Source organism: Muntiacus reevesi, chromosome 9 (assembly GCF_963930625.1).
Source record: "Muntiacus reevesi chromosome 9, mMunRee1.1, whole genome shotgun sequence".
NCBI lineage: Eukaryota > Metazoa > Chordata > Mammalia > Artiodactyla > Cervidae > Muntiacus > Muntiacus reevesi.
In genome coordinates, this window is record NC_089257.1 from 38,509,620 (window position 1) to 38,533,793 (window position 24,174).

The following is a 24,174-nucleotide window of genomic DNA, read 5'->3' on the forward strand; positions in this document are numbered from 1 at the left end:
CGGGGCTGAATTTAGCTGTTCCCTCGGAAATTCCTCACCCGCCCCAGGCAACGCCCCCGCTGGCCTTGGGGAGAAGCCTGGAAGCTCTGGTCCAGGCAGGAGTGAAGAGGAGGGCCCAGAAGTAGCAGAGAGCTAGAAGGATACTTAGGCCTCTGATGAGGAAACTGAAGCTCAGGAGCAGGCCCCAAATCTGAGTTACTCCTCTTCCTACAGCCTCTGCCCTGCTCTCCTCCAGGACTGCAGGGCCACAGAACAGCACTTGTCTTGAGGTCTATGACACAAACATCATGAGGATGCTTTGTCTGCAACTGCAGGACCCACTGTGAGCACTGCTGGCAAGGCTGTTGGCCTGTCCACCTACCAGTTCCTCTTCCCCCAGCTCCCGAGAGCCTGCAGACTCCAGAGCTCTTCTAGGCTCTGCCACATCTGGGACTCCCATTTTACAGATGGGAAGACTGAGGCCAAGTGCCTTATCTTGGGTCCTAGCCAGCCAGGGAGCACAGGCCTGCTCCTTTTCTCTCCCACAGGCTCCCCACTCAGGTTGCGCCCAGAAGGGCTGGCTGGGGGGGTAGCCTCGAGCTCTGCTGTTCTCTGGTGAACCTGCTGAGAAGCAGGGCATTTCCACGGGAGCAAGAAGATCTGAAGTTAGATGAAAAGCACATGGAACACAGAGGCAGGGACCCAAGCTGACTCAGAGCTCCCTCGCCCTTCCAGAAATGTAGAGGGAAGTTCTGCCCCAAGGCAGGAGGTTGATTCAGATGACCCTGCACCCTGCCCACTGCCTCATTCTCTAACTCCAGTAAGGAAGGTAGGCCCTACTCTCCCTACCCCAGCTTCAGACAGGAACTCTGAATTTAAGTGTCAATTTTACCTCTGAATTATCACCCTAGTAAGTTTCTTTCCATCCCTGTATCACCTGCTCTCCTAAGCCCAGGTTTCTAACCTCCCTGCTCCCCAATCCAGTCATCCCCCCATGAGCAGGGAATGCTTTTCAATGTGCCCGTCTGGCCCTCCTCCTCCTCCTCAGCTCCTTATCTTCCATGGCTCCCCACTGCCCACAGGACAAAGCCTCTGCGGTTTCACTCGGCCTTGAGGCTTTAAACCTGGCTCCTGCACACACAGCCCCTCCCCGTGCACTATGGTCAGAGATCTCCCTGCCCTCCTGACCCCAGACATACATCGAGGCTTCTCTTTCCTGCCTGGTTCAGCCCGATTCTCTAAAACGCCAAGGGACTATGTCCCCTGCCCTCTCAAGAATTCCCCAGCGAGGTCCCTTACACCCAGCTGTGAAGTGCATGGGCAGATGGCTGGGCCTGGTCCACTACCGCGTGGCCTTGGGCAAGACCCCTTCCCTCATTGTGCCTTAAGCTTCCCTGCTGAATCATGCAGGGGTGAGGGGTGATTAGAAGACACACTGGTTTCTAAGGGTCTTCTCGGGTGGGCCATCCCGGCTTTCAAGGCCCTGCCCCACTTCTTCCTTCTTCTGCCTCCTAGCCTGCCAAGAAGCTGGACATCTCACGCCAGGCCCCACCCCAGGGACACAGGGAAAGAGAAACAGGGACAGTGAGGAACCAGGAGCAAGACTGTGGTGACACAGGCTGTCAAGAGAGATGGAGCCAGTAGGATTTTCTGGGGGGAGTGGGGGGAGTCCTTTCCTGTCCTTCTGCCCCTTCCCTTCACATCTGCTCCTTGACCTCCAATGCCCTGTCCTGGGAAAGGACTGGATGTTTGTCCAAGGGGGCTTGGGGGAGGGAGGGGTCTCGGCAGTCCCAGGAGGCCAGGCTGTGGGGCTGGCTGGCAGCCAGGACCCCAGGCCTCCCTCCCTCCTGCTCCATGCTGCTTGGGGAGCAGGGCCTGCTCGCCCCCTGGGAACCAATAAACAGGAAACAGACACCAACCTGGTGCTTGCTCCCTCAGCCTGGCCCCCACCATCACAGTCCCCCAACTGTTCTCCCACTGGCCCGCTTTTCCCCAGCCCCAGAATCTCAGAACCAAGAAGTAATAATCTCAAATGTATGAAAAAATTAAGTTAAAAGTTATGTCTTCTGCAGGAAAAAAAAAACAAACAAACTCAGACTCCTTCATCTTGAAACCAGGAGATTCTGTGGTCTAAACTGGCAATCTCAGAAGTATACCCTTTAAATTGGCCAGAATTCTGAGAGCTTCCAGACCTGGGCCATGGGCTGAGGATTCCTTCCGTAAGTTTTCTCTCTGGCCTTCACAGTAACTCCTTAGCATTCCCACTTTGCAGAGCAGGAAGCTGTGGCTCCGAGCTCAGGTGCAATGACTTGTTAGATACCACCTAGCTGTGAGACAAAGGGTCAGGTCTGAGATGTCAACCCTTATCTAACCCCAAAGCCCATCAGGCACATGGACCTCAGACTTCCCACCTTGAAGGGCCTTTCAGCCCAGGATGGGTAGCAGAGGGGACTGAGAACCACGTCACAGGCCAGTTCCAATGGGTCTGGGACCTGGCTCTGCTCCTAAGCTGGGGCTGGTGGTGACAAAATGGGTGAGGGAGCGGGAGACAGGAGCCAGGTCAGTGGGCATTTGGCTCCACCTCACTGCCCTACCCCTCTCCCTCTGCCCACCTCCAAAGGCCCAGGGTGCTGGGTCACCCACCCTACAGATGTAGCCCTCCTATCTAGAGCTCTGTCCTCTGCTTCATGGCTGGAAAGAGATGCTGAGAACCTGAGCATTTTGGAATCAGGGTCTCTTAGGATCAGAGAATCCTAGCATCTCAGTTACAAGGGGAGGAGCTAATATTTCTTGAGGAAACCCTCCTGGCATGATTTCATTCAATCTTAATCATAATCTTTCATGGAGTGACGGGATAATTCACCCACTTTACAGATTCAGAGGGGTCTGAAAATGCTTGCCCTGGGTCCCAAAGACAGCCTGAGAAGGGACATGGACCATGCTCCTTACCCTCCATGTGCCACCCTTCAGGGCCACCTCTTAGGCAGCACCTCGGCCCTTCGAGGCCTGTAGGGACCTGACTCTGGTCCAACAGTACCAGGGTCTCTAATGCCCCATACAGAGCTCCCAGCACAGGGGGAGGGGAGCTCCTGGCCATCTGCCCTGAGCCAGCCCAGGTCAGTCCAGCAGAGATGTGGAAATCTATGATTTCCACCATAGATCCCACTCTTCTCTCTCTGCCCTGGCTCTACATTCTCCTGCCAACTGCCCTTCTTGGGAGCTACTTCATCCCAATTTTTAGGCAGCGACTCTAGAAGCAAACCCATCTACAGGGGATACATTGGCTCTTCTGTCCCTCTCCCACTAGAGCAGGGCTCAGCCACCCTCTGGACCCCATCCACATAGGCGGGCTAAGACCCTTGTTGGGAACCCCTGACAAGTAAGGACGATGTCCAAGCTTTCTCTGTGTGTTCATATTGCCCATCAAGGGCTCAACAAATGACTGCTGAATGAATGGATAAATGAAAGTGACAAATGATCAGGGAAAGAAATTAGTGCAGGATAAATGCAGGGGGCCTGAGTTCACCAGTTCTGCCCGGTGACCAGCACCTACTGGGGGCTCTGGCTTCCAGAAGTTGACAACCTGACCCCTCTGCCCACCTGTCAAAAGCAGAATAAAGGCCAAAGATGTCTGCGTCTGAATCCCCAGGACCTGTGACTATGTTATCCTACATGGTCTGAATCCCCATGATCTGTGAATGTTATCCTACATGGCAAGAAGGACTTTGCAGATATAATTATAGATTCTGAGATGGGAAGATTATCCTGGATATTCCAAATAGGCCCAGAGTAATGACAACTGTCCTTACAAGGGAGGAAGGAGGTTTGGTTCGGCGTGAGAGAGAGATCTGAAGACACTATGTTGTTGTTTAGCCGCTCAGTCGTGTCTGACTCTGTGTGACTCCATGCACTATAGCCCGCCAGGCTCTTCTGTCCATGGGGTTTTCCCAGCAAGAATACTGGAGCAAGTTGCCATTTCCTACTCCAAGGGATCTTCCCGACCCAGAGATCGAACCCACATCTCTTATGTCTCCTGCTTTGGCAAGTGGATTCTTTACCACCGTGCCACCTGACTGACAGCTTTGAGAATGGAGGAAGGGGCCATGAGCCAAGAAGTGCGAACAGCCTCCGCTGATGGAAAAGACACAGGGCACAGTTTTTCCCTAAAGGTTTCAGAAGGAACTCAGCCCTGCTAACATCATAATTGTAGCCCAGTGAAGCCCATTTTTTCTGACCTCCAGAACTATAAGATAATACTTGTATTAAGTCACTAAACACGTAGTCATTTGCTACAGCAGCAACAGGAAACTAATACAGCACCCATCTGCCAGCCTAAACCCTGGAATCAGCTCATGCTCCTCCCACCTCAGATACCTCTGGAGACTCCCCTCTCCCCTGCTCCCTGCCCCAGGAGTGTTCAGAGCTCCACAACTGCACCAAACCCCAAAGAAAGTGCTAACATCACACAGCAGCAGCATCAACACTTCTGTGGGAGGCCCCAGAGTGAGCCCCACAATCTGCCACAACTGTGGGGGAGAGGGCCCCTCTATATGTGCGGAAGGGTGCAGAGCAGCAGCTGGTCGTAGGGAACAGGGTCCCTAGGGGCCAAGTCTGGGTGAGTCTCAGCCCACTCTGAGTCTCAGTCTCCTCAGCAAGCTAAAGGGGACTGTGAATCCCACCCACCAGCACTTCAGTCTACTAATACAAGCTGGGATCCTACTAAGGACAGCTGTTACCTCTCCCAGCAGGAGAGGGAGTTCTTCCTGGTGCCTAAGAACATGAAGGAATCTATGACTCAGAGAAGGGAAGGGACTTACTTAAGGACACTCAGCAGGAAAACAGAGAGGCCAAGCCTAGAACCCAGGTCTCCTGATGCCTAGTGCCAACCTCCACGTGTCTTACCACGTCATCCCTCATGAGCCCCAAAGCTACTGGAGGGGGCTCAGATACCCTGGCTGGGTCCCTAGGCGCCTGCTTGTCATGGGCTGGGGACCAGTCTCAGCTCAGAGCGTGGCAGCCTGGCAGTCTTCCTCTGCCTCTACCCACCCCTGGAATGCCCCAGAGGCCCGGGGGTGGGGGTGGGGGTTGCCTGGAGGATCAACTCCCATGGGGGGGGCATGGTTCTAATAGGCTCCTGCTTCCCAAGAGACCCAGCGCCCCCGTTTCAGGGCCTGCCAGCCAAGGCGCCAGGCTGCCTGGGCACGTTTCCCAATAAGTACGCCAGGGCTGCGAGCCTTTCTGGGAAACATGGGCTCCCCCTTCCCTCCGCCCTACTACCATCATCCCTGCCAGCTCTGCTTAGTGGGAACTCTGTGGGGCCAACGTATGGCCTGGGAGTCGGGACACCTTGGGCCCAATTCCATACTCGAGACCCAGGACCTAGGGCAAGTCTCTGTCCACCCTGAGCCTGCTTCATCTATGTACTGGGATGCCCCCCCTAGCTGGAGGACCAGATGGGAGGGATAGCACTGCCTGTGGGTGGCGCGAGCTCTCTGTCTCAGATAACACACAAGCTGGAGCTGACAGGTGTCACAGCGGCTGCAGAGGAGACACCAGTGGGATGAGGCACTTTTCACCTGCCTCAATGGGGCTCGGAAAACCTCCACCCTCCTAGCCTTTGAGCCACACCAACAGAGGTCTACAGGGGCGTCTGGTGCAGCCTACAGCTCCAGCTGACCCTGGGGGCTTTGTCAATCTCCTCCTCCCCACTCTAAGTGACCCCTCACAGCCACAAGAAGCTGCAGCAGATACCCCCTACTCTATCACCTCTGCCCCAGCCCAAGCCCCCATTATCTCCTACCCAGACTGTTCCAGTGGCCTCTTGATGCCCCTTCCCCTGGGCCTCTGCAGTCTTCCCCCACAGAGCAGCTAGAGCAGACTTGTGAAAGCATAAGTCAGATTAGGTCACTACTCTAACTCAGAACCTCAAAATATGGCCTGCTGTCTCACCTCAAGTAAACACTGAAGACCTCCTATTAGTCTCTGAAATCTACCTCATCTGGCCCCAGCCCACTTCCACCCTCCCTTAACTCTGACCTCATCTCCTACTTAACTCCATTCACACTGTCCTCTTGACTTTTACCCCAGGGCCTTTGCACTTGTTGTTCCTCTCTTCCCCATAAGACAGCCACCTGTCTGGCTCCCCCCAAGTCTCTGCTTTCCAGTCTCACCTCCTCAGTGAGACCTTATTCAGATTTCTTAATTTAATATAGCCCCCCCTCCCCGCCGTCATCCTCTAGTCCCTTATTCTGTTTCTTGTGCTTCCCAGCCCTCATCTCTCTCTGAAACACAAGGATTCCATTTACAGAGAGGGTTCCTCACTAGCCTGGAAACTCCATGAGGTCAGGCCTTTGTTTTGTGTGCTGCTGAATCCCAGGGCCTAGAAGAGAGCCCGAGTGTCCAGGGGTTCAGTAAGCATTTGTTGCAAGGGTGAATGCATTGCCTTATCAAAGCTCACCCAAGTCTCTGAAACAAACTCCTGGGACACACAGTTTAATCTGTTCTGTCCCCCAGAGGCTGTCCCCTAGCCTTCTGCTCCTCCTAGAACCTCTCCCTGTCCTCTCTGGATATTCAAAGCAGAGCTCCAGACAGAGCCTCCTCCAGGGAGCGTCTCCTGCCAGCACCCAGGCCAGTCCCTCAACATCCCACAGCCCCTTCCAGTCAGCTACTAGATCCTGAATTCTCTGAGTGCCTCGGCAGCCTGGCGGTGCCTCCACCCCGCTGCAGGGCAGCACGTGTAGCCTGAGAGATCACAGATGGGCGGGAAGGAAGCAGGAGGGACAAGTCCTGGGAGGGAGGAGGCTGGGGACAGGATTAGCAGCAGCTTCCCAGCCTCCCAAACCCAGCTGGTCCTGAAAGTTCAGGGCTGGAAAATGTCAGACGCAACTCTGGTCCATCCCCCAGCTCTTCCTTGTGGTGGGGGGAGGACAACCTAATCCTGGGCCACACTCCCCTGAGAGCCCAGGACCCTTAGAAAGTACTGGGGGTGGGGGGGGGGGGAAGACAGGGAATAAACAGACAAAAGGGACAGCCCTCTGCCTGTCCTCCCCTTCCCAACCTCCTCCTGCTGGGTGACAAGACATTTAATTATAGATATTTGGTACTGCTCAGAATTCCAAATGTCCTAATCGCCTCCCCTCCCAGAGCCAGTTTCCATGGAAAAATCAGAGTGAAGAGCCAAGGAGGGAAAGGAGAGAACCCCCACCCCGTGGGTTCCCTGCCAAGGAGAGACAGAGAGAAGAAAGGTGACAAAGAGCTGTATCCAGGCGGTCCTCTGCAAGGTAGGGAGCTGGCTGGGCAAGAGGGGGGATAGGGGCCATGTCTGCTGGGGGCAGGGGGTGCGGGCAAGGTCAAGCTGGTGCATGGGCCCAGCTCTGCCCTGCCATACTAGGTGACCTTAAAGTCAGCGTTCTCCTTTCTGAGTCTTGAAGTTCTTCCCACCACAAACCCTGGCCCCAGAGCATTAAATAACTACCATGAAAGTGTTCAGACAGTTGGGGGTGCAGGAAAGGCCCCAACTAACCCCTGACCCTACCCCATTACTCAGATGGCAGGCCAATTCCATCAAGAAACAAGGACCCTCAGGCCCCTTCACCTCCAAGACACTGACATTCTAGGATTCAGTGGGAATCTAAGAGCCTGCAATTCTAAGAATTCAGCCTTGTGAGATTCTCACAGCTTTCATTTTTGAAGACTGAAACATTCAGAGAGTCTGGCATATGGTGGTGGTGGTTTAGTCACTAAGTCATATCCATGACTCTTGCAATCCCATAGGCTGTAGCCAGCCAGGTTCCTCTGTCCATGGAATTTCCCAGGCAAGAATACTGGAGTGGGTTGCCATTTCCTTCTCCAGGGGATCTTCCTGACCCAGGGATCGAACCCGCCTCTCCTGCCTTGGCAGGTAGATTCTTTATAGTACGCACTTGATAAATGTCAGCCACTGTTATTGCCGTTTCAATACACTAAAGTTCTCTGAGTCCATCCATCTGATTCTGAGACACAAGTCACTTCCTGTTTCTGGACTAGAGTTGCCACTTCTCTCAAATGGGTATCAGGTACTTGAGGACAGAAGGTTGGATCGACTCTGTACTTTAAAGCCAGGACAGGGAAGCCTTGGGATGAAGAACTACTGATCTTCCAGGTTACTGTGGGCCTAAATAGAAATGACAAGGCATGTGGGAGGGGGCAGGGCAGAAATGCTCCATAGCTGGGCCTCCTCCACCCAGTATATCTGCAAGCAGGTGTTCATGGAAAGTGACCATGAGTTATCCCTTATTCCCTGGGCTCCTAGATCCTTACAGCTGTTGCATAGAGCTGCCTTTCTCTCCCTTCCAGCCACATCCTAACTCCTTCTGTTTCCCTTGACCACCCTACAGGCTGAGTCCATCCTATAGACTTTCAAAGACCAGGCAGTCTAACCACCCACTGTAGAGATGGGAAAACTGTGAAACCCAAGACGACTCTGTTCAGGTTTCAGAGGAGCTGGGCCCGGTACCAGGGCTCCTGCTCCCAACAGCGGGGGCAGCACCACATAGAGGGTAGAAACAGACTTTGGGGTGGGAGACACCTGACTTTGAGGGACTCCTCACAGCCCAGGGGTAAGGTAGGAGCCCCGTCTGTCCCCAGAGCCTCTCCTGCCGGCCCCCTGGTTGGGCTCACATTGGTTTCTGCCTCATCAGCAAAGCGTGACAGCCTCTTCCCTTTTTTATTCTGGAGCCCACACCACACCATCTCCACCCACAGCCCAGGGAGCATGACTGGAGCCCCAGGCCCGAAACAAGGGGACATTGTCTCCTCCACGGAGGCCAGAAGGAGGGCTGGACAGCTACTCCCCACCTTCCTGGAGCCAGAAGGAAGGGGACAGCAGGAGGGATTCGGGCGAGCAGATGGGAGAACTTCCAGGCTTTATGAGTGAGTTGGGAGTCAGGGGATGGTGAATCTCTTTTGAGCTGACTGAAGTCCACCAGGTTATACTGAGGCCAGAATGCCCAGTCCTAAGCTCAGAAAGCAGTAGGGTGCAGGGAGGAGGGGCCAAGGCTGATCACTGAGAAGCAGTTGAGACAGTGAACCCTGTTTTTTTCCCCTCTCTCCTGCCCCCAGGAAGGGCGTGATCATAGCACCCACGCACAGTATACACAAGCCTGCCAGGTAGAGACCATTACTTACAGATGGGGGAAGCTGAGGCAAAAATCAGGGACGGGAGTGATTCTAGGCCACACAGGGATCTGGAGCCGGGGTTCAAATGCTGCTCTTGCAATGACAGACTCACCAGTTCCCTAAGGGGTAAGAGGGGACACTACGCTGGGCCTGGAGAGAGAAGGGGACTGGAGCGAGCAAAGGCTTGGAGGCTTGAGAGAGCCTTCACTGAGGACCAGAGAGAAGCCTGTGTTATGAGCAGGTATGTCCCACCTCATACCCCTCTGGGGGCAGCATGGGGCGTGTGGGGCGTTGAGGGCGGCTAAGCTTCTCCCTGAGATCAGGCAGGACAGGAGGACAATGTGATGAAAGTAGACCTGGAGTCAATTCTGCAAAAACTCCCACCTCCTCTCACTGCCTCTTCTTAGGATTAGCGCCCCCTCCCCACAGTCTCCCCAAGTCCCTCGATTCACTCCTCTAACTTACTCCTCAAGGCTCCCAGAGGAGGTAATTATATGGGAAAAGTATCTGCGGAGGGGGTCCCTGGCAGGAGCTGCCCCTGCCACCATCCCTTCCCCCCCCCCACAAAGACAATAGGCACCTGAGCTCCCCTACCAAGCTCTGAGAAGGAAGGACAGGTCCCAAATGTTCCCTCTCCCTGCCCACTGACCGCAGCCTCTGTGAGAGACACCAGAGCCAGGACTAGGAAAAACTAGAGACAGGAGGGAGAAACAAAGAGAGAGAGAGAGAGAGTTCAGAGGGGGCCGTGAGAGCGCTGAGAACCGGCAGTGACCAAATTAGTCCAAGGTTTAGGGTTTTTAGGTTCCTCACTCTGCAGGGAACACAGTGGGTGTGTGAGCCATGGTTGAAATAACCCCAGGCCATCTCCACTCCAGACTCAAAGCCAGAGCCTCAAATCTAGCTTCCAACTGAGATGCCAAGCCATAACACTGCCTAGAACCCATGTGAACCCAAAAGACCAAACTCCAGAAACAGCTAAAGACAGAAGGCAGAGAGGAGGTCTCTGGGAGAATGAGTCCCAAGGCCTGGGGTCTGGCAGAGGAAGGAGGAAGCGTCTCAGAGTCACCAGAAAGGGGGAGTGGGGAGAAGATACAAGCCTGCAGGATGAGGGACAAGTGCTCCCGTTGTGTCTGCTGACAGCCCTTCCGTTGACCCTGCGCTTCCCAAGAGGTCCTCATTCTAATTGGAGGAGGCTTTGGCAGATTTCAGGTCCAAAGAGTGTGCCAAGCCACAGACTCCTCACAAATCTGTATAGCACAGCTGGAAGGAGATAGAGGCACCACCTTGTCCAAAACCCCCGATTTTTATGGATGGGGAGGTTGAGTTACAGAGAAAAGCCAGGGCTGGCAATGTCCCTTACGAAGCCCTCTCCACTTTATGGAGATAAAGTCATGCCTTGAACCTCGTCAATTCTCCCAGGCCCAGGCTCAGATTTTGATCTACCACAGGTAAGCCACATGAGGAAGGGCAAACCCATGTCATCTGTGGGCCTCCAAACTCAAACATCTGAGGGGGTCAGCAAGGCGCTTGAGAAAGTTCCACCACTCTCACAGCTCCTCATGTATTGATAAAAAACCAGATATGAATCTTTAAAACTATTCCCTGAAAAACATTTAAAGGACCAGATTAGAACCCTTTGTAATTATCACCCAGAATACACTGCAGCAGATAAGAACCTCTGACGTTAGCACCAACAGAAGCCTCGGGGGCCTGAGTAGACAGGAGCCATGTGTCATTAATACTCTTAAAACCACCCGGGCACTTCCAGGACCTGAGAAGCTTCCTTACACCTGAGCACCTGCCCAATGAGCACACTCAAGAGACTCCTGCCGAAGTCACATCCACGGCCCCCCTTCGGCCCCACCCCAAGGGCCCCCCACTAAGACTCACCACTTGTGGCTTGCTGCAGCACTTGCTGGCTGGGGCAGGCTCATCTGGAGCCCGGGCTGCCTCAGAGGGCTTGGCCTCCGCAGACGGTGGTGCGGTTGGAGTCGGGCAGGGCATATCCACAGGCACTGGGGCAGGGACCCCACTGGAGTGGAGGGTCAGCATGTACTGCTTAGTGACGTCCTCAAGAGATGGTGCCTGCATCGTGGGGTGGGCTTTGGCAGGGAAGCCCATGGGCTCCGGCACAGCCACAGGGGGGCCAACCGAAGTCGGTGTCTCAGGCACCATGATGGGTGTGAAGGTGGCAGGCACACTGGCATGGCGAACATGTTTGGAGGAGGGTCGGGCCAGAGACAGGCTGCCAGCCTGGTCCTGACTGCCCTCCTCTCTTGAGAGCTCCTGATGACTGCTCCGGGCTGGGCGCTTCTTGGAACCACGGCGAATGAGCCGTGGGGACAGAATGTTAGCAAGTTTCGGGTCAAGGTGGAAGTCATGCTGGGCAGTGGAAGAGGCAGTTGGGGCCTCAGGTAGGGCCCTCTCAGACTGTGCCCGGCCCCTGGAAGGACTGGGCTCTTCTGGTTCTGCCCGCCGCTCAGCCAGGATGGGCTCACTGCTGGATGGAGGCAACATGGGCTCGACCTCTCTGATGGGCTCCCCTCCAGGACCCTCGAATCCAGGCCCAGCCAGCTCCCCACGGCGGCTGGGGTCACTCAGAGATTTCTTCTTGGGGGCTTTGCCAGCAACCCTGTCATCCACCACACACCCTAAGGCACCCGGCCCCTGAACAATGCTCTGAATAACCTCGGGGTATCCCTTGCTCTCTTCACTGCCCACAGACCAGTCACTGTGGCCGCTGGTCAAGCCCTCATCCACAGCTGGGGTTGTCGGAAGCCCTGTCTTGGGGCTCAGTGAACCCAGGAGGTTGCTATCCACAGAGAACCCAGAGGGTTCCTCAGAGTTGGTGGCCCGGTGGCGCTGTGGAATTGGGTCACTCAGAGACCGGTAGGCCTCACCTGCCTCCCCATTGCTCAGTTCAGTCCCACCTGGGCCCGAAGGTGGGATTTTGCGTCTGCGGCGGAGGGCACCAGGTGTGGGAGGGGTATCAGGGGACACCAGGGCCCACCCTCCCAGACTCTCTTCAGCCCCAGGGCCATGGTGGTTGGTCTGGGCTGAGGACGAGGAGAGGGGTCGCCACACTCCTGCGGGACCCAGGCTGCAAAATGCTGAAACAGAAGGCTCAGGGTCTGCTCCAATGCCCTCATCTGTCAGACTCGACTCAGGGCCGGAGAGTTCTTCTTGAGACCGCTGCCCTCCGGTCACGTCTCCTGCCCAGTCAGGGCTCCCAGGGGGGACATCACTTCCATCATCCTGCTGGGCACCCATGCGCTGGATCTTCTCAAAAACCTGACGGGCTTCTTGAACATACTGATCCTGGACGACGAGTGGCAGTGGGTCCTCCTCGGCACCTGGGCCTGCCAGCAGGCGTTCAGAGGAGCTGGACTTCAGAACACCCGTGCGGGATAGGCGGCGGGCCATGGGCTTCTCAGAGCAGGTAAATGACTTTGCCCTTCGGAGGGTGGCAGTCAAGTCCTTCAGTGTGGGGCGGGTGCCAGATGATGCTGGGGCTGGGGCGGGCATGGGCCCAAGTTGCCCCACCAAGCTGTCTGCTGATGGTGAATCTCTATCTACCGGGCCACTTCCAAGGTCTCCAGGTCGCCCACCAGGCTTTCGGACTCTCAGCTCTGAAAGGTCTGAACGTAGAAAACTGAGTAGTGTCAGGGTCTCCGAGGCAATGTCTGGATTCGACAGGGACTTCCGTTGCCGGTTCCTGTCCGGGTCCAATCCTCCATCCCTCGATACCCTCGTGGTGCCCACGGGTCCCTTGGTGCGGGCTCGCACCTGGGGCCTGACAAGCCCTTCCCCGGCTCCAAAGCTGGGGGAGCGATACACGCCCCAGTTCCCGGAACCCCGGCTAGCCCACAGCTCCTCATCCTTGAGAGTCTCTGTGCTGGAATAACGGCTGCTACCGCGGGAGCCTGCAGGGCTGGCCAGGTAGGCGGGAAAGCTCACCTTGGCCACGCGGAACGTTCCCCCCACAGTGTCTGACAAGGGCCGAAGTCCTTCCTGGGGACCTGGTACACAGGGAGGAGAGCCAGTACCCCACTCCTGGGGTCCTTCCTCGCTAGGAGCTCTTGGAGGAGTTGGGGGATCGGGGCTCCCAGATCCCCCTGCCGAGTCCATGCTGCTCGGATTTAACCCATAACTGTCCGGCCTACAGTCCTTATCCAAAGAGGAGCTTCCAGGCCTGGGCCCCGTCCTCCCTCCCCGGCAGGGGCCACCCTCACCGTCTTGGTCCTCGTCACTGCCTGAGGAGTGGCCGCCGTGGTAGGCCGGACTCTGCGCCCCGGGCAGCGGTGGCGGCGGGCCCTCCTCTTCCTCCTCGCTGGAGCTGGCAGCCCGACTGCGGCTGACAGGATAGGAGGACGCGATGGAGGAGGAGGAGGCCCGGGCCCAGGCCTGCGGTTGGGAGAAGCTATGCCAAGAATGTAAACCATCCGCCGGACGCTGCGCTCGCTCCTGCTGCTGCCGCCGCCTCCTCCCCTCGGTCCCCGGGCCGGGCAGCGGCCGCGCCGAACGCAGGCCCGCCAAAGGGAAGCACGTCCGAGGAGGTGGCGTCGGGGGCTGCCGGGGCTCCCGAGTCGCGGGCTCCCACGCGGCCCCGTCAGGGCTGGGCGTCCCCGAGGCCTCTGAGTCGGCACTGGGCCGCCTGGAGCCAGGGCCCCCGAAGAGCTTGCGCATCTCCGTGACGCTGGGCCAGGCTCCGCGCGCGGCTCCCTCTGCCGCCTCTTCCGCTGCCGCCGGGGAGACGCCCCCGTCTCGGGCCCCGGTGGAGTTGTCGTCCGGACGCTGTGCGTCGAAGCGCCGGGAGAGCTGGCGCACCGACGGCGAGAGGCTGCGGAGCGGGCGCGGCTGCGCGGGGGCGGCCGGGGGCCCCGACGCCAGCTTGGACACGCGCCGGGAGGGCTGGGCCGGGACGGCCGCTACCGGCCGGCACGAGGAGCGGCGCCGCAGTCCCGGAGCGTCCGTGGCCTCTTCCCTCGGCCCGGGCCCGCCGCTCCAGCGCTCCAGGAGCTTGAACGAGACGCTGCGATATAGCTGGGGCCGGGGCGCCCCGTCCGCCATGGTGGCGGGACTCACTCTGGGGGGGCTGGCCTCGGGGAGCCGCGGCCAACCCCCCCTGCGCCCCCGTCCCGAAGGAGCGCAGCGGCCGAGGTCCCAAGGCCGGGGTCTCGCAAGTCGCAGTGCGAGGCGATTAGCGGGGTGAGGGTGCAGAGACCCGAGCAGAGGTTTAGCTGCGGCGGCTCAAGTTTCTGGGCGCGCGGGCCGCCTCGGCTCCATCCCGCGCGACCCCTCCCGCCTCAGCGTCGACTCCTGGGCCCAGCCCCCGCCTCGCCCGGTGCGGCCCGGAGCATCTCGGCCCGACCCGGTCCCGGCAGGATCCCGATGCTCCGTTCCTCGGCTCTGCGCCCCCTCCTCAGCCGGCCGGCCAGCCTCCCCTCGAGCTTCTGCGCCCGCCCCCTGCCTCTGGGCTGCTCTCTCCTAGCTCCCTTTTGTTGCAAATAAACTTTGTGGCAGAGGAAAGGGGGTGGGGGGCGGGGCCTCGCGCCCAAAAGAGGGGGTGGGCTCCGGGAGCGCGCTAGGCTGGGAATCGGCAGTTGTGGGGGGTGGGGAGGGGAGGGAATCGGGGAGGAGCCGACAGACCGCTGGAGCAGAGGCTGACTGGAGCAGCCCTCCAGATGAGCCCCTTGGGACCTCGGCGGGCAGAGCTACCTCCCCCCAGCACTCGTTGCAACACGAATCGTCCGAGTGTGGTCAGCTCCGCGGGCACACAGTCAGGCTGGCGCACCCACTGCTTTCGGGTGGAAACGCCTCCTGCCCCGAGGGACCCCCAACATGACAACCTTAGACCCACAAACACCACTGACACAGGTACACGGAGAAACACGCTGCCAGCCGAGAGACCCGCCACCAGGGGGAGCAGTGCGGGCCTCGGGCCAACCTGGGCGCTCGCGCTCCCCGCCCCGCCCCTTCACCCCGCCCGGGCCACGCCTCCTATCAGGTCTTTCGCGGCGAATCCCATTGTAACTGCGACCTGGTCCAGCCCCTGGCGCCCCCAAACGCCCCGCCCCTCCCACCTCTGCAGCCAGTCCAGTTCTGACCGCCCCCCCAATCCTCCCCAAGCAGCTCCAGGAGTCCCACCCTTTGTGACTACGCCCCCACGTTTCCAGAGGCCTGCCCTGCGCCCCCTTGCCCCCTCCTTCTCCGGCGGCTCTCTGGGGTACGCGGTTCTTGCGCCCTCTGCTGGCCAGTTTTCCGGCCCCCGCTCCTCTCAACCCGCGTGGAACCTTGAACGAGTAAAGCAACATCCACCACAAAAAGACCCCGAGAACTGGTTAAGACTTCACTTCCTTTACTTCCTTCTTGTCGTTAACTAGTCCTTTCAGGAGCCATTTCAAACCTATTCCCTTCGCAAAGTGCACTTACCCTCCTTCGACTTCACTCACACAAAGCGCTTGGATGGAACGTCCTCAATTTACCACTGCCAAACCTACACTCCTACCTGAGGCCGATCTGCCCTCCTGATAGGCAAGGTGTGGGTGACTTCTACTGCTTCACTCCGCCCCTTGAGGTGGATCTCACTGTGCCTTCTCTATGGGTCATGAAGGTGGAGTAACTTTGACTAGTGTCAAAGTCAGGAAATGGTAGCTCCTGGCAAATTCAGGATGCCAATGCCAATAGCAATGGCAAATTCAGATTTCAGGAGCTTCAAACACCATGCTCCTCCAGACAGCCTTTGCTAATTCTAGATCCCTGATGAGCCCTCAGCAGTACTGTCTTCCTCCTTGGGCCTGGGTTCTGCCTTCCCAGGCAGAGAGGATACTCATGTTCCCCTTAGCCCAAGAGGACTGTGGCTGCCATCAACCCCCTCCATCCCCAAACACACACCCCTCACCCCGTGCGTCCAGATGAGCAGGCATGGCTTGACATAGTGTAGGATTGTAGACAGGGATTGATGGTAGACCTCATGAGACTGGGAGGACTCAGCGAGGAACTCAGGGCCCTGCTTGCTGCTTCCCTTGGATTACAGGAAATGGTTGTAGGGAGAAAGCTCTTCCCCTTTGAGTTGAGACCGGTCTCCGGTAAGTCTCTCACCTCAACCTTGTCTCAGCTCTGCCTCAAAGTGGCCAGCATATCTCTCCCTCTTCAATGGGAAATTGATAGTAAGGAAGAGAGCTCTGCCTGGCCTATTACCTCTCTGCCTTTTCCTTGCTGTGTGATGTTGGGTAAATCCTTTCACTTCCCTGGGCCTCATCTGAAAAGTATGGAGTGGGTTTAAGTTTCCCCAAGGGTGCTTTTCTATGTCTCTATTTGAAGTCAGACTTTTGTCTCTTCTAGATTGTTTTCTTTCTACTCTTTTGAGGAAATTTTGGAGTGGTGCAGGGATCATCTTCCTGGAAGTCACTGCTCCTCTCCAATAATAATGATGCCCCTGCCATCTGAAATGTGTGATTTTATTTTTTTAAACTTCATTGTTACATATTTACTTATTTTTGGCTGCAGTGGGTCTTTGTTGCTGCTTGCGGGCTTTCTCTAGTTGCAGTGAGTGGGGGCTCCTCTCTAGCTGTGGTATGGGGGCTTCTATTGCAGTGACTCCTTTTGTTGCGGGAGCACAGGCCGTAGGGCACATGGGCTTCAGTAGTTGGTTGAGGGCTCAACAATTGCAACTCGCAGGCTTGTTGACCCACGGCATGTGAAATCTTCCTGGACCAGGTATCGAACCTATGTCCCCTGCATTGGCAGGTGGATTCTTAACCAGTGGGCCACCAAGCAAGTCCTGAAATTTGTCATTTTCCAAGCTCTTTCACACCTGGTCCTGTTTTGTCTTCACGTCACTTCTGGATTAGAGGATAGAGGTTTTTATTCCCAAATCACAGATGAGGAAGCTGATGGAGAGGAGCAGAAACTCAGGTCACAGGTTCCAGCACCATGCAGGTTGGCCTTGAGGTGTCCATGGAGCACTCTTGAGATGCTGTGAGCAGGCAAGTCATTCTCTCATTGGTGAGCTTCCCAGGGTGGAGGCCCAGTTTAGATCCTTAAATACCCTCCCTGTCCACCAAAGGGATTCCCGGTTCAACAGCTCTAGCCAGCCCCACCTCAATACTGGAGTGGGGTGCCATTTCCTCCTCCAGGGGCTCTCCCCAACCCAGGGATGGAACCCACATCTGTTGGGTCTCCTGCATTGTTCTTTACCACTAGCACCACCTGGAAAGACGATAGGAGACTGTGCCTAACTAAAAAAGATTTGACACTATAGTTGGCACAACTTCCTTGGGGTCCCCACTTACTAGGACTGGGTGGGGCAAGTGGGCACCTTGGAAGGCAGGTGAAGAGAGGAAAGGGGAGGGGAGGGAGGGTGAAGCAGGGGAGGATCTAGAATCTGGGTTAGAGAAAGGCTATGTGACCTGAGTAAGTCAGTTCCCACATTCAGGTCCCAGCTTCCCCATCTGTAACAGGAGGTATTATAAGGATTAAATGAGAAACTGAGTGTACAACCATTTGATGGTACCTGGAATCCCGCCAGTGGGCGTTACTGTCGTCGTGGTTCCGCAGTGCTTCCCTGGCCGACAGCCCTTTTCTCTCCAGCTTCATATCAGGCCACAGTCCTTCCTATCCCTCCTCCAACAGCCTCCATGCCTTTGTGTTGTTCCCTACACCAGCAACACTCTTATCCCCTTTCCTTCAGTCTAATTACAACTATCCAAGACCCAGCTGCACTGCTTCAAGCCCAGAAAATCTTCCCTAACCCACAGAAGAATCCTTGGACCCCTTTGAACCAGCATGGTCCCTTCTGCCCCTCACTGCACTCCTCCCCTGTCTGTGTCTTCTCTGTCCCCATTCCAGCAAGTAGACATGCCCAGGGTAAGCCCCTATGCTGACCCCTACCCTCCATCACTGAGAATGCTTGGGTTAAAGTGAGGGGGAGGAAGGAGGATTGGGAAGAGGAAAAAGAAAAAAAGCAGGAGAAGAGGAGGAATTCAAGCCCCCAAATGATGCTTGGAATCCCTGTCCTGGCATGTAATAAATGATTTTTCCTTCTTGCAATAACAGATAGGGCCCATGGATTATGGCTCTTGTTCTCAAAAAAGTGTGCTGGTTTTTTTTTTTCCCCTGAAAGACTGGCTGCCTTCTAGTTAAAGGAGAAAGAAAAACCTTTGCAAACTTCTGCTTAAAGCTCCTTGTTTAGAAACCTGCTATGCCTATTCCTAGAGATGGACCCTAGAGGAAGCTGTGTGCACAAAAGGTGAAACCACTATATAATGACATTCATTGCATGCCTACTGTGTTCCAGGTGTCATTCTAAGTGCTTTGCATATGTTAGTTAATTTAATCCTCACAACAGTTTTACAAAATAGGTGCCATTATTACTCCCATTTTGCAGTTAGGGAAGTTAAGGTATGAAGAAGTTAAATAACCTGTCCAGAGTAATACAGCTAGTAAATGAGAGCCAGGATACATACCCAGGTGATCTAGCTCTGGGGTCTGACTTACAAGGAAAACTAGGAATGGGATTTATCTGTGGTCCACAATTTTCACTCTTGGAAAAGTAACCAGGGGGTCACAGTTCTTGTGGGTTGCTGGGACAATCCTTTGGGACTCACTGCATTGGCTGCTGGTGGAGGCCCTCTGCCTTCTGCTCTTCCATCTCCTACACCCCGTGACAGGCAGCTGAAGAACCTGGTCTCAGAGGCAAGATGGATAACACCCGGACCGCTTGGCCCAGCTCTGCATTATATAGGGACTAAGAACCAGTCGCTGTCTTCTGATGTCCCCACACATCCATCTCACCATGACCCAAAGAATCAAACTACCTTCTGTCCAAACTCTCAGCCTCTCCAGCAAGGGCACTTTGAATGGATTCCTCTACCAGCTGTAAGCACACCTCTGACATTACTGTAGAGTTGCACCGTTGCAGAGCCCTTCTCTAAAAGTCCCTGTGGCTGAACAGCTTTGGCAATTAGGCAGGGTGAAAGGAAAAATACTGAAGAAGTTATTCTGCCCTTCCCCTCCCTGCCTTGACCCTCTGCCCTTCCCTCTCCCCGTTCTACCTTCTAAGGCAGAAGACCCCCTTTGCCATGACCAGTTCTGTCAGTGCCGGGTCTGTGTGATGTACCAGCAGCTACAGGCCAGCCAGTCTGTTCTATGGGAGGAAAACTAAGATCTGGGAGAAAGGAATAAGGACTAGAGGAGTAATGGGGCTGGAGTGTGGGTGTGTGTGGATATGAGGACAAGGAACAGAGAGGATGAGGAGCCAGCAGAGGAGTGCCTGAAAGAGACGTGAGCAGAGGCAAACAAGTGAAGAGGACTTGGAAGGGCTTTGTGTGGTATAATTCTTTGTTGCCTTCTCGGGGACCTTCAGTGACGATGCCATAGGGAAAGAGCAAATTAGCTAAGAAGAAGGTAGTCAGGCTCTCTCATCCCAGGTTTGTGAATACATGGTTATGTAACAGCTGAGGTCACTTATAGCATTGTGCGTGCATGTCATGATGATCCACTTGACCACAGGCCACTTTTGTTCTGTAAACCTATATAAGCAGCACAGGGGGCAAGTTGGTAGAGTCCAGTGAAGTCAGGGCAGGTCACGTGGAGTTGAATTGCACAGTCGTCGTTGCTACTGTGTCAGGCATTAGAGAGTAAAGCAGGTCTCCCTTGCTGCTGCGAATGAACAATGCCTGCACTTCCTACGGCTCCTTGAGTTTTCTTCTAGCTTCCCCACTCCCACCTTGCCTACCCTGGGTTCAGTGAACAGTGACATACAGCAAGACAGAAGCCCTTCCAAGGTTTTATAAGCTCGGCTCTGTGTTTGATATGCTTCCATATGAGGGTGCCTCCAGGCAGCCTTCCAGGTACACACAAGACAGAATGATGGACATGAGACGGCAGGGTAGAACCTAGAAGAAGCAGTCTGTCCTGAGGCTGATCTGCAGGCTCCAGGCCACGGGATCTCCATGTAGCAGCCTCCGAGTGGCCCTGAGGGTAGCCCTGCATCTCCTCAAGCTGCTGACTTCTCCTTTAAGAATGAGGCAGTGTTATATCAAAAAGTCTACAAACAATAAATGCTGGAGAGGGTGTGGAGAAAAGGGAACCCTCTCACACTGTTGGTGGGAATGCAAACTAGTAAAGCCACTATGGAGAACAGTGTGGAGATTCCTTAAAAACCTGGAAATAGAACTGCCATATGACCCAGCAATCCCACTGCTGGGCATACACACTGAGGAAACCAGAATTGAAAGAGACACATGTACCCCAATGTTCATCACAGCACTGTTTATAATAGCCAGGACATGGAAGCAACCTGTCCAGCAGCAGACGAATGGATAAGAAAGCTGTGGTACATATACACAATGGAATACTACTCAGCTATTAAAAACAATGCGTTTGAATCAGTTCTAATGAGTTGGATGAAACTGGGGCCTATCATACAGAGTGAAGTAAGTCAGAAAGAAAAACACCAATACAGTATACTAACGCATATATATGGAATTTAGAAAAATGGTCATGATGACCCTATATGCGAGACAGCAAAAGAGACACAGATGTAAAGAACAGACTTTTGCACTCTGTGGGAGAAGGCGAGGGTGGGATGATTTGAGAGAATAGCATCGAAACATGTATATTATCATATGTTAAATAGATCGCCAGTCCAGGTTTGATGCATGAGACAGGGTGCTCAGGGCTGGTGCACTGGGATGACCCTGAGGGATGGGACAGGGAGGGAGGTGGGAGGGGGGTTCAGATGGGGAACACAGGTACACCCATGGCTGATTCATGTCAATGTATGGCAACAACCACCACAATACTGTAAAGTAATTAGCCTCCAATTAAAATAAATAAAAAAATAAAAAACTCAGGGAAAAAAAAATGAATCAGTGTTGAAGGGCTGTTTTCCCTCCCTCGGGGGCTCTGGTGGAGGTGTCTCCAGGCACCGAGGACACCCTGAGCCTGAAGGAGGCACATGTGGAGACAGGTGGGATCTGGGTTCTTCCTGGCATTTAATGCCCTAGTCCCACCCAGCTCCATTTCTTGCCACTCCTCTCCACACACCCAACACCGGGTTTATCTGAAACTCACTGGTGCTTTATAATCGGCCTTGGCACATCTCTGCCTCTGGGTTTTGTAGACACAGTGCCTTCTGCCAGATGCAGCCTCCTCCACTCTGCCTTTTAGATTCCTCCCAGTTCAAGCCCCACCCCTTTGAAAGTGTGCTCCCTGATTCCTCTGCTGAGCTCCCCCAGCCTGGAGCACCTACCCCACTCTTGCCATTGTCTGGAGGGTAGCCACGAGACAGCTCTTATTTTCTCAGCCTTCACACACAAGAGGCCACATGCCCTCCACTCCAGCTTTCTGCCTATCTGCCCAGGGCAGAGCCTGGCACAGGGATGGCCCAGGCTGCACTAACGTGCTCCCCACTTCCATTTTCAGAGCTCCCACTCAGCCTTCAACATCTGGTTCAAATGCCCCCACCCCCAGCCCCTTTCGAGAGACTCCTAGACTGGGTCATGGGCATCCTCTGGGCACCCTTGCCCCCCAGCCATGTCTCCCTCTGTCACAGCCTTGACATGAGTGTGTCCGTGTCTGTACCTCCAGTAACTGAAAGCTTGTATGGGGGTGGGCTCGAGATGGTTCTTCTCGGGCCCCAGAACCAAATCAGGCCCAAGCACAAAGTGTCAGCAAAGATATACTGAATGAATAGAACATAGCACATACCCCAGAGAGCTCATATTCATCCTTCAAAACCCAGGTCAAAAGGCCCTTCCCAGAAGCTCTCACTTCCGCCTCCCATTTTCTTTTACTCCCTTTATTGGTGACTCCAAAGTATGCAGCATACTCCTCAATCATAGTACATGTTATACTGTATTTTTGGAGAAGCTTAACATGACTTCTGAATTCCCCATGGCTTCTTGGGGCCTTCTGGAGAACCAGGCCCAGGCTTGTTTCTCTCTGTACCCGTGGAGCCTGGTCCAGAAAAGGGGTTTAATAAATAGTTGTTGAAGTTTTGGGGTCTGTGAGGGCTTCAGTCTATGCCCAGCTGAGCTAAGCTCTAATTCTCTGCATGCTTTGGAGCTGGTGGAGCTTCTGGTGCCCCAGTCACGGTGGCAAACACAATGGTTACCCTGCCCCCAGGTGTCCTGCCCTGGTGGACTCAGCGACCCTGTCGCTGCCACTTGGCCGTGAGTTTCTGTAGCAGCTCATGTGGCCGCTGGCGGAACTTCTTCTGAGTGAAGTAGAAGAGGATGGGATCCAGCACGCTGTTGGCACTGGCGAAGGGCCGGGTGACCTTGTAGGCTGCTGCAAAGGCCTCCAGCACAGGGCAGGAGATGCCAGGGGTAGAGCGCACCGCCAGATAGGCTGTCTTGGTGACGTGGAAAGGCAGGAAGCTGATGGCAAAGACAGCTGCCACCACCACAGCCATGCGGGCTGCCTTGCCACGCCGCTCCTGGGCCACCGGCCCTGCTGGGCCATCCTGGCGGCACAGACGACGGGCCAGGCAGCAGTAGCAGGCCAGAAGGGCGACAAAGGGCAGCAGGAAGCCGATGACCGTGAGGGTCATGCCATAGGGCATATAGCGGGTGGCCAGGGCGGGCGGGCTCAGGTCATAGCAGACCGTGCGGTTCCGCTGGATTCCTGTGGAGGCAAAGAGGGCAGTGGGCAGGCACTGGGTTGTCACGGCCAGCCACACAGCCCCACACACGAGCCAGGCAGCCCGGCGGCCCCCACGCTTGTGCCAGGGGGCTAGAGGGTGGCAGATGCCTAGGTAACGCTGGAAGCTGATGCAGGTGAGAAAGAGGATGCTGCCATGGAGGTTGGCATAGAAGAGGAAGCGGACCAGGCGGCAGGTGAGGTCTCCGAAGGGCCAGTGGTCACCTTGGGCGTAGTTGTAGATGAGCAGGGGCAGGGAGCAGGCATACAGCAGGTCAGCCAGGGCCAGGTTCAGGGTGTACACGGCCGTGCGGGTCAGGGCCCGGCGGGACATGCAGATCTGGGCGATGACACAGGCGTTCAGGGGCAGGCCGACCGCCAGCACCACCGAATACACGGGTGGCAGCAGCAGCTGCTTGAAGTTCTCTCGGTAAACGCAGTTGGTGGGCGGGGCGTCCAGGGCCTGGCCTGTGCCATTGTCCCATGCCATGCCTGTTCAGCTGGGCTTCCTACATCCAGAGAGGCTGGGGAAGCAACACACAATCCGTCAGTGACCACGCTCGTGGACCACCCAGTAGGCCCCTGTCCCTCTCCGGGCCCTTGATTTTCCTGCCTGGACCATCTCTGATACTCACCACCCCACCAAAGCCCCTCACAGCCCTGACTTTCACAAGATCCGGAATATTATTTATTAAGCTCAAACTTTAGAGAAATCCAACTCATTTTCTTTCTATAATATTCATTTCCCACCAACCTTCCTGATGAATTTCTATTCATCCTTCAAAATGCTAGTCAAATGGCTCCTCATAAAAGGAGAGTGACAGACTTTGGTTTGAATCCCAACTGGGCTTCCCTGGTGGTTCAGACTGAAGAATCTGCTTGCAGTTCAGGAGACATGGGTTCGATCCTTGGGTGGGGAAGATCCCCAGGAGAAGGGAATGGCTACCCACTCCATTCTTGCCTGAAGAACCCCATGGACAGAGGGGCCTGGCAGGCTATAGTCCATGGAACTGCAAAGGGTCAGACACGACTGAGTGACTAACACCTTCATTTTTCACTTTCTGCTACTTACTAGCTATGTGACTTTGGTCGAGTGACACGGTATATTACTACATTGCCTGAGTCTCAGTTTTCCCATCTTAAATGGGATAATGATGCACCCATCTCTCAGGATGTCATGTAATCAGAGGTGCTAAATCATGCTAGGCAGAGCTTCCCTGGGCTCCCTGGAGTTTGGGGATGGTAGTCATGGTGGGCCTGCCTGTCTATCTCTTTCCCATAGACTGAAAAGCTGTTAAGGAGAAGTGCCAGGTCTGTGTCTGAGAGCCCAAACTGGGGCCCAGGGCAGGGAAGACCCTGTTAACTAATCAATCAATATTAGCAGAACGTCAC

At 55.3% G+C, this 24,174-nt stretch overlaps 2 protein-coding genes across 9 annotated transcripts in view; both read right to left on the minus strand.

Annotated features, from left to right (window-relative positions):
* ARHGEF17 (Rho guanine nucleotide exchange factor 17) overlaps window positions 1-14,643 on the minus strand; it is a 57,742-nt gene extending 43,099 nt beyond the window's left edge. Inside the window, exon 1 of the mRNA XM_065943896.1 lies at window positions 11,026-14,643. Within this exon, the coding sequence (XP_065799968.1) occupies window positions 11,026-14,205 (3,180 nt within the window). The 5' untranslated portion in view covers window positions 14,206-14,643. The remainder of the gene's footprint in view (window positions 1-11,025) is intronic.
* A 7,006-nt stretch (window positions 14,644-21,649) lies between these two features.
* Window positions 21,650-24,174, minus strand: part of P2RY6 (pyrimidinergic receptor P2Y6) — a 32,935-nt gene continuing 30,410 nt past the window's right edge. For all 8 annotated transcript variants that reach the window (XM_065944475.1, XM_065944470.1, XM_065944471.1 and 5 more), the window contains one exon: window positions 21,650-23,306. In XM_065944475.1, coding sequence (XP_065800547.1) covers window positions 22,286-23,272 — 987 coding nt within the window. In that variant the 5' untranslated portion in view covers window positions 23,273-23,306 and the 3' untranslated portion in view covers window positions 21,650-22,285. The remainder of the gene's footprint in view (window positions 23,307-24,174) is intronic.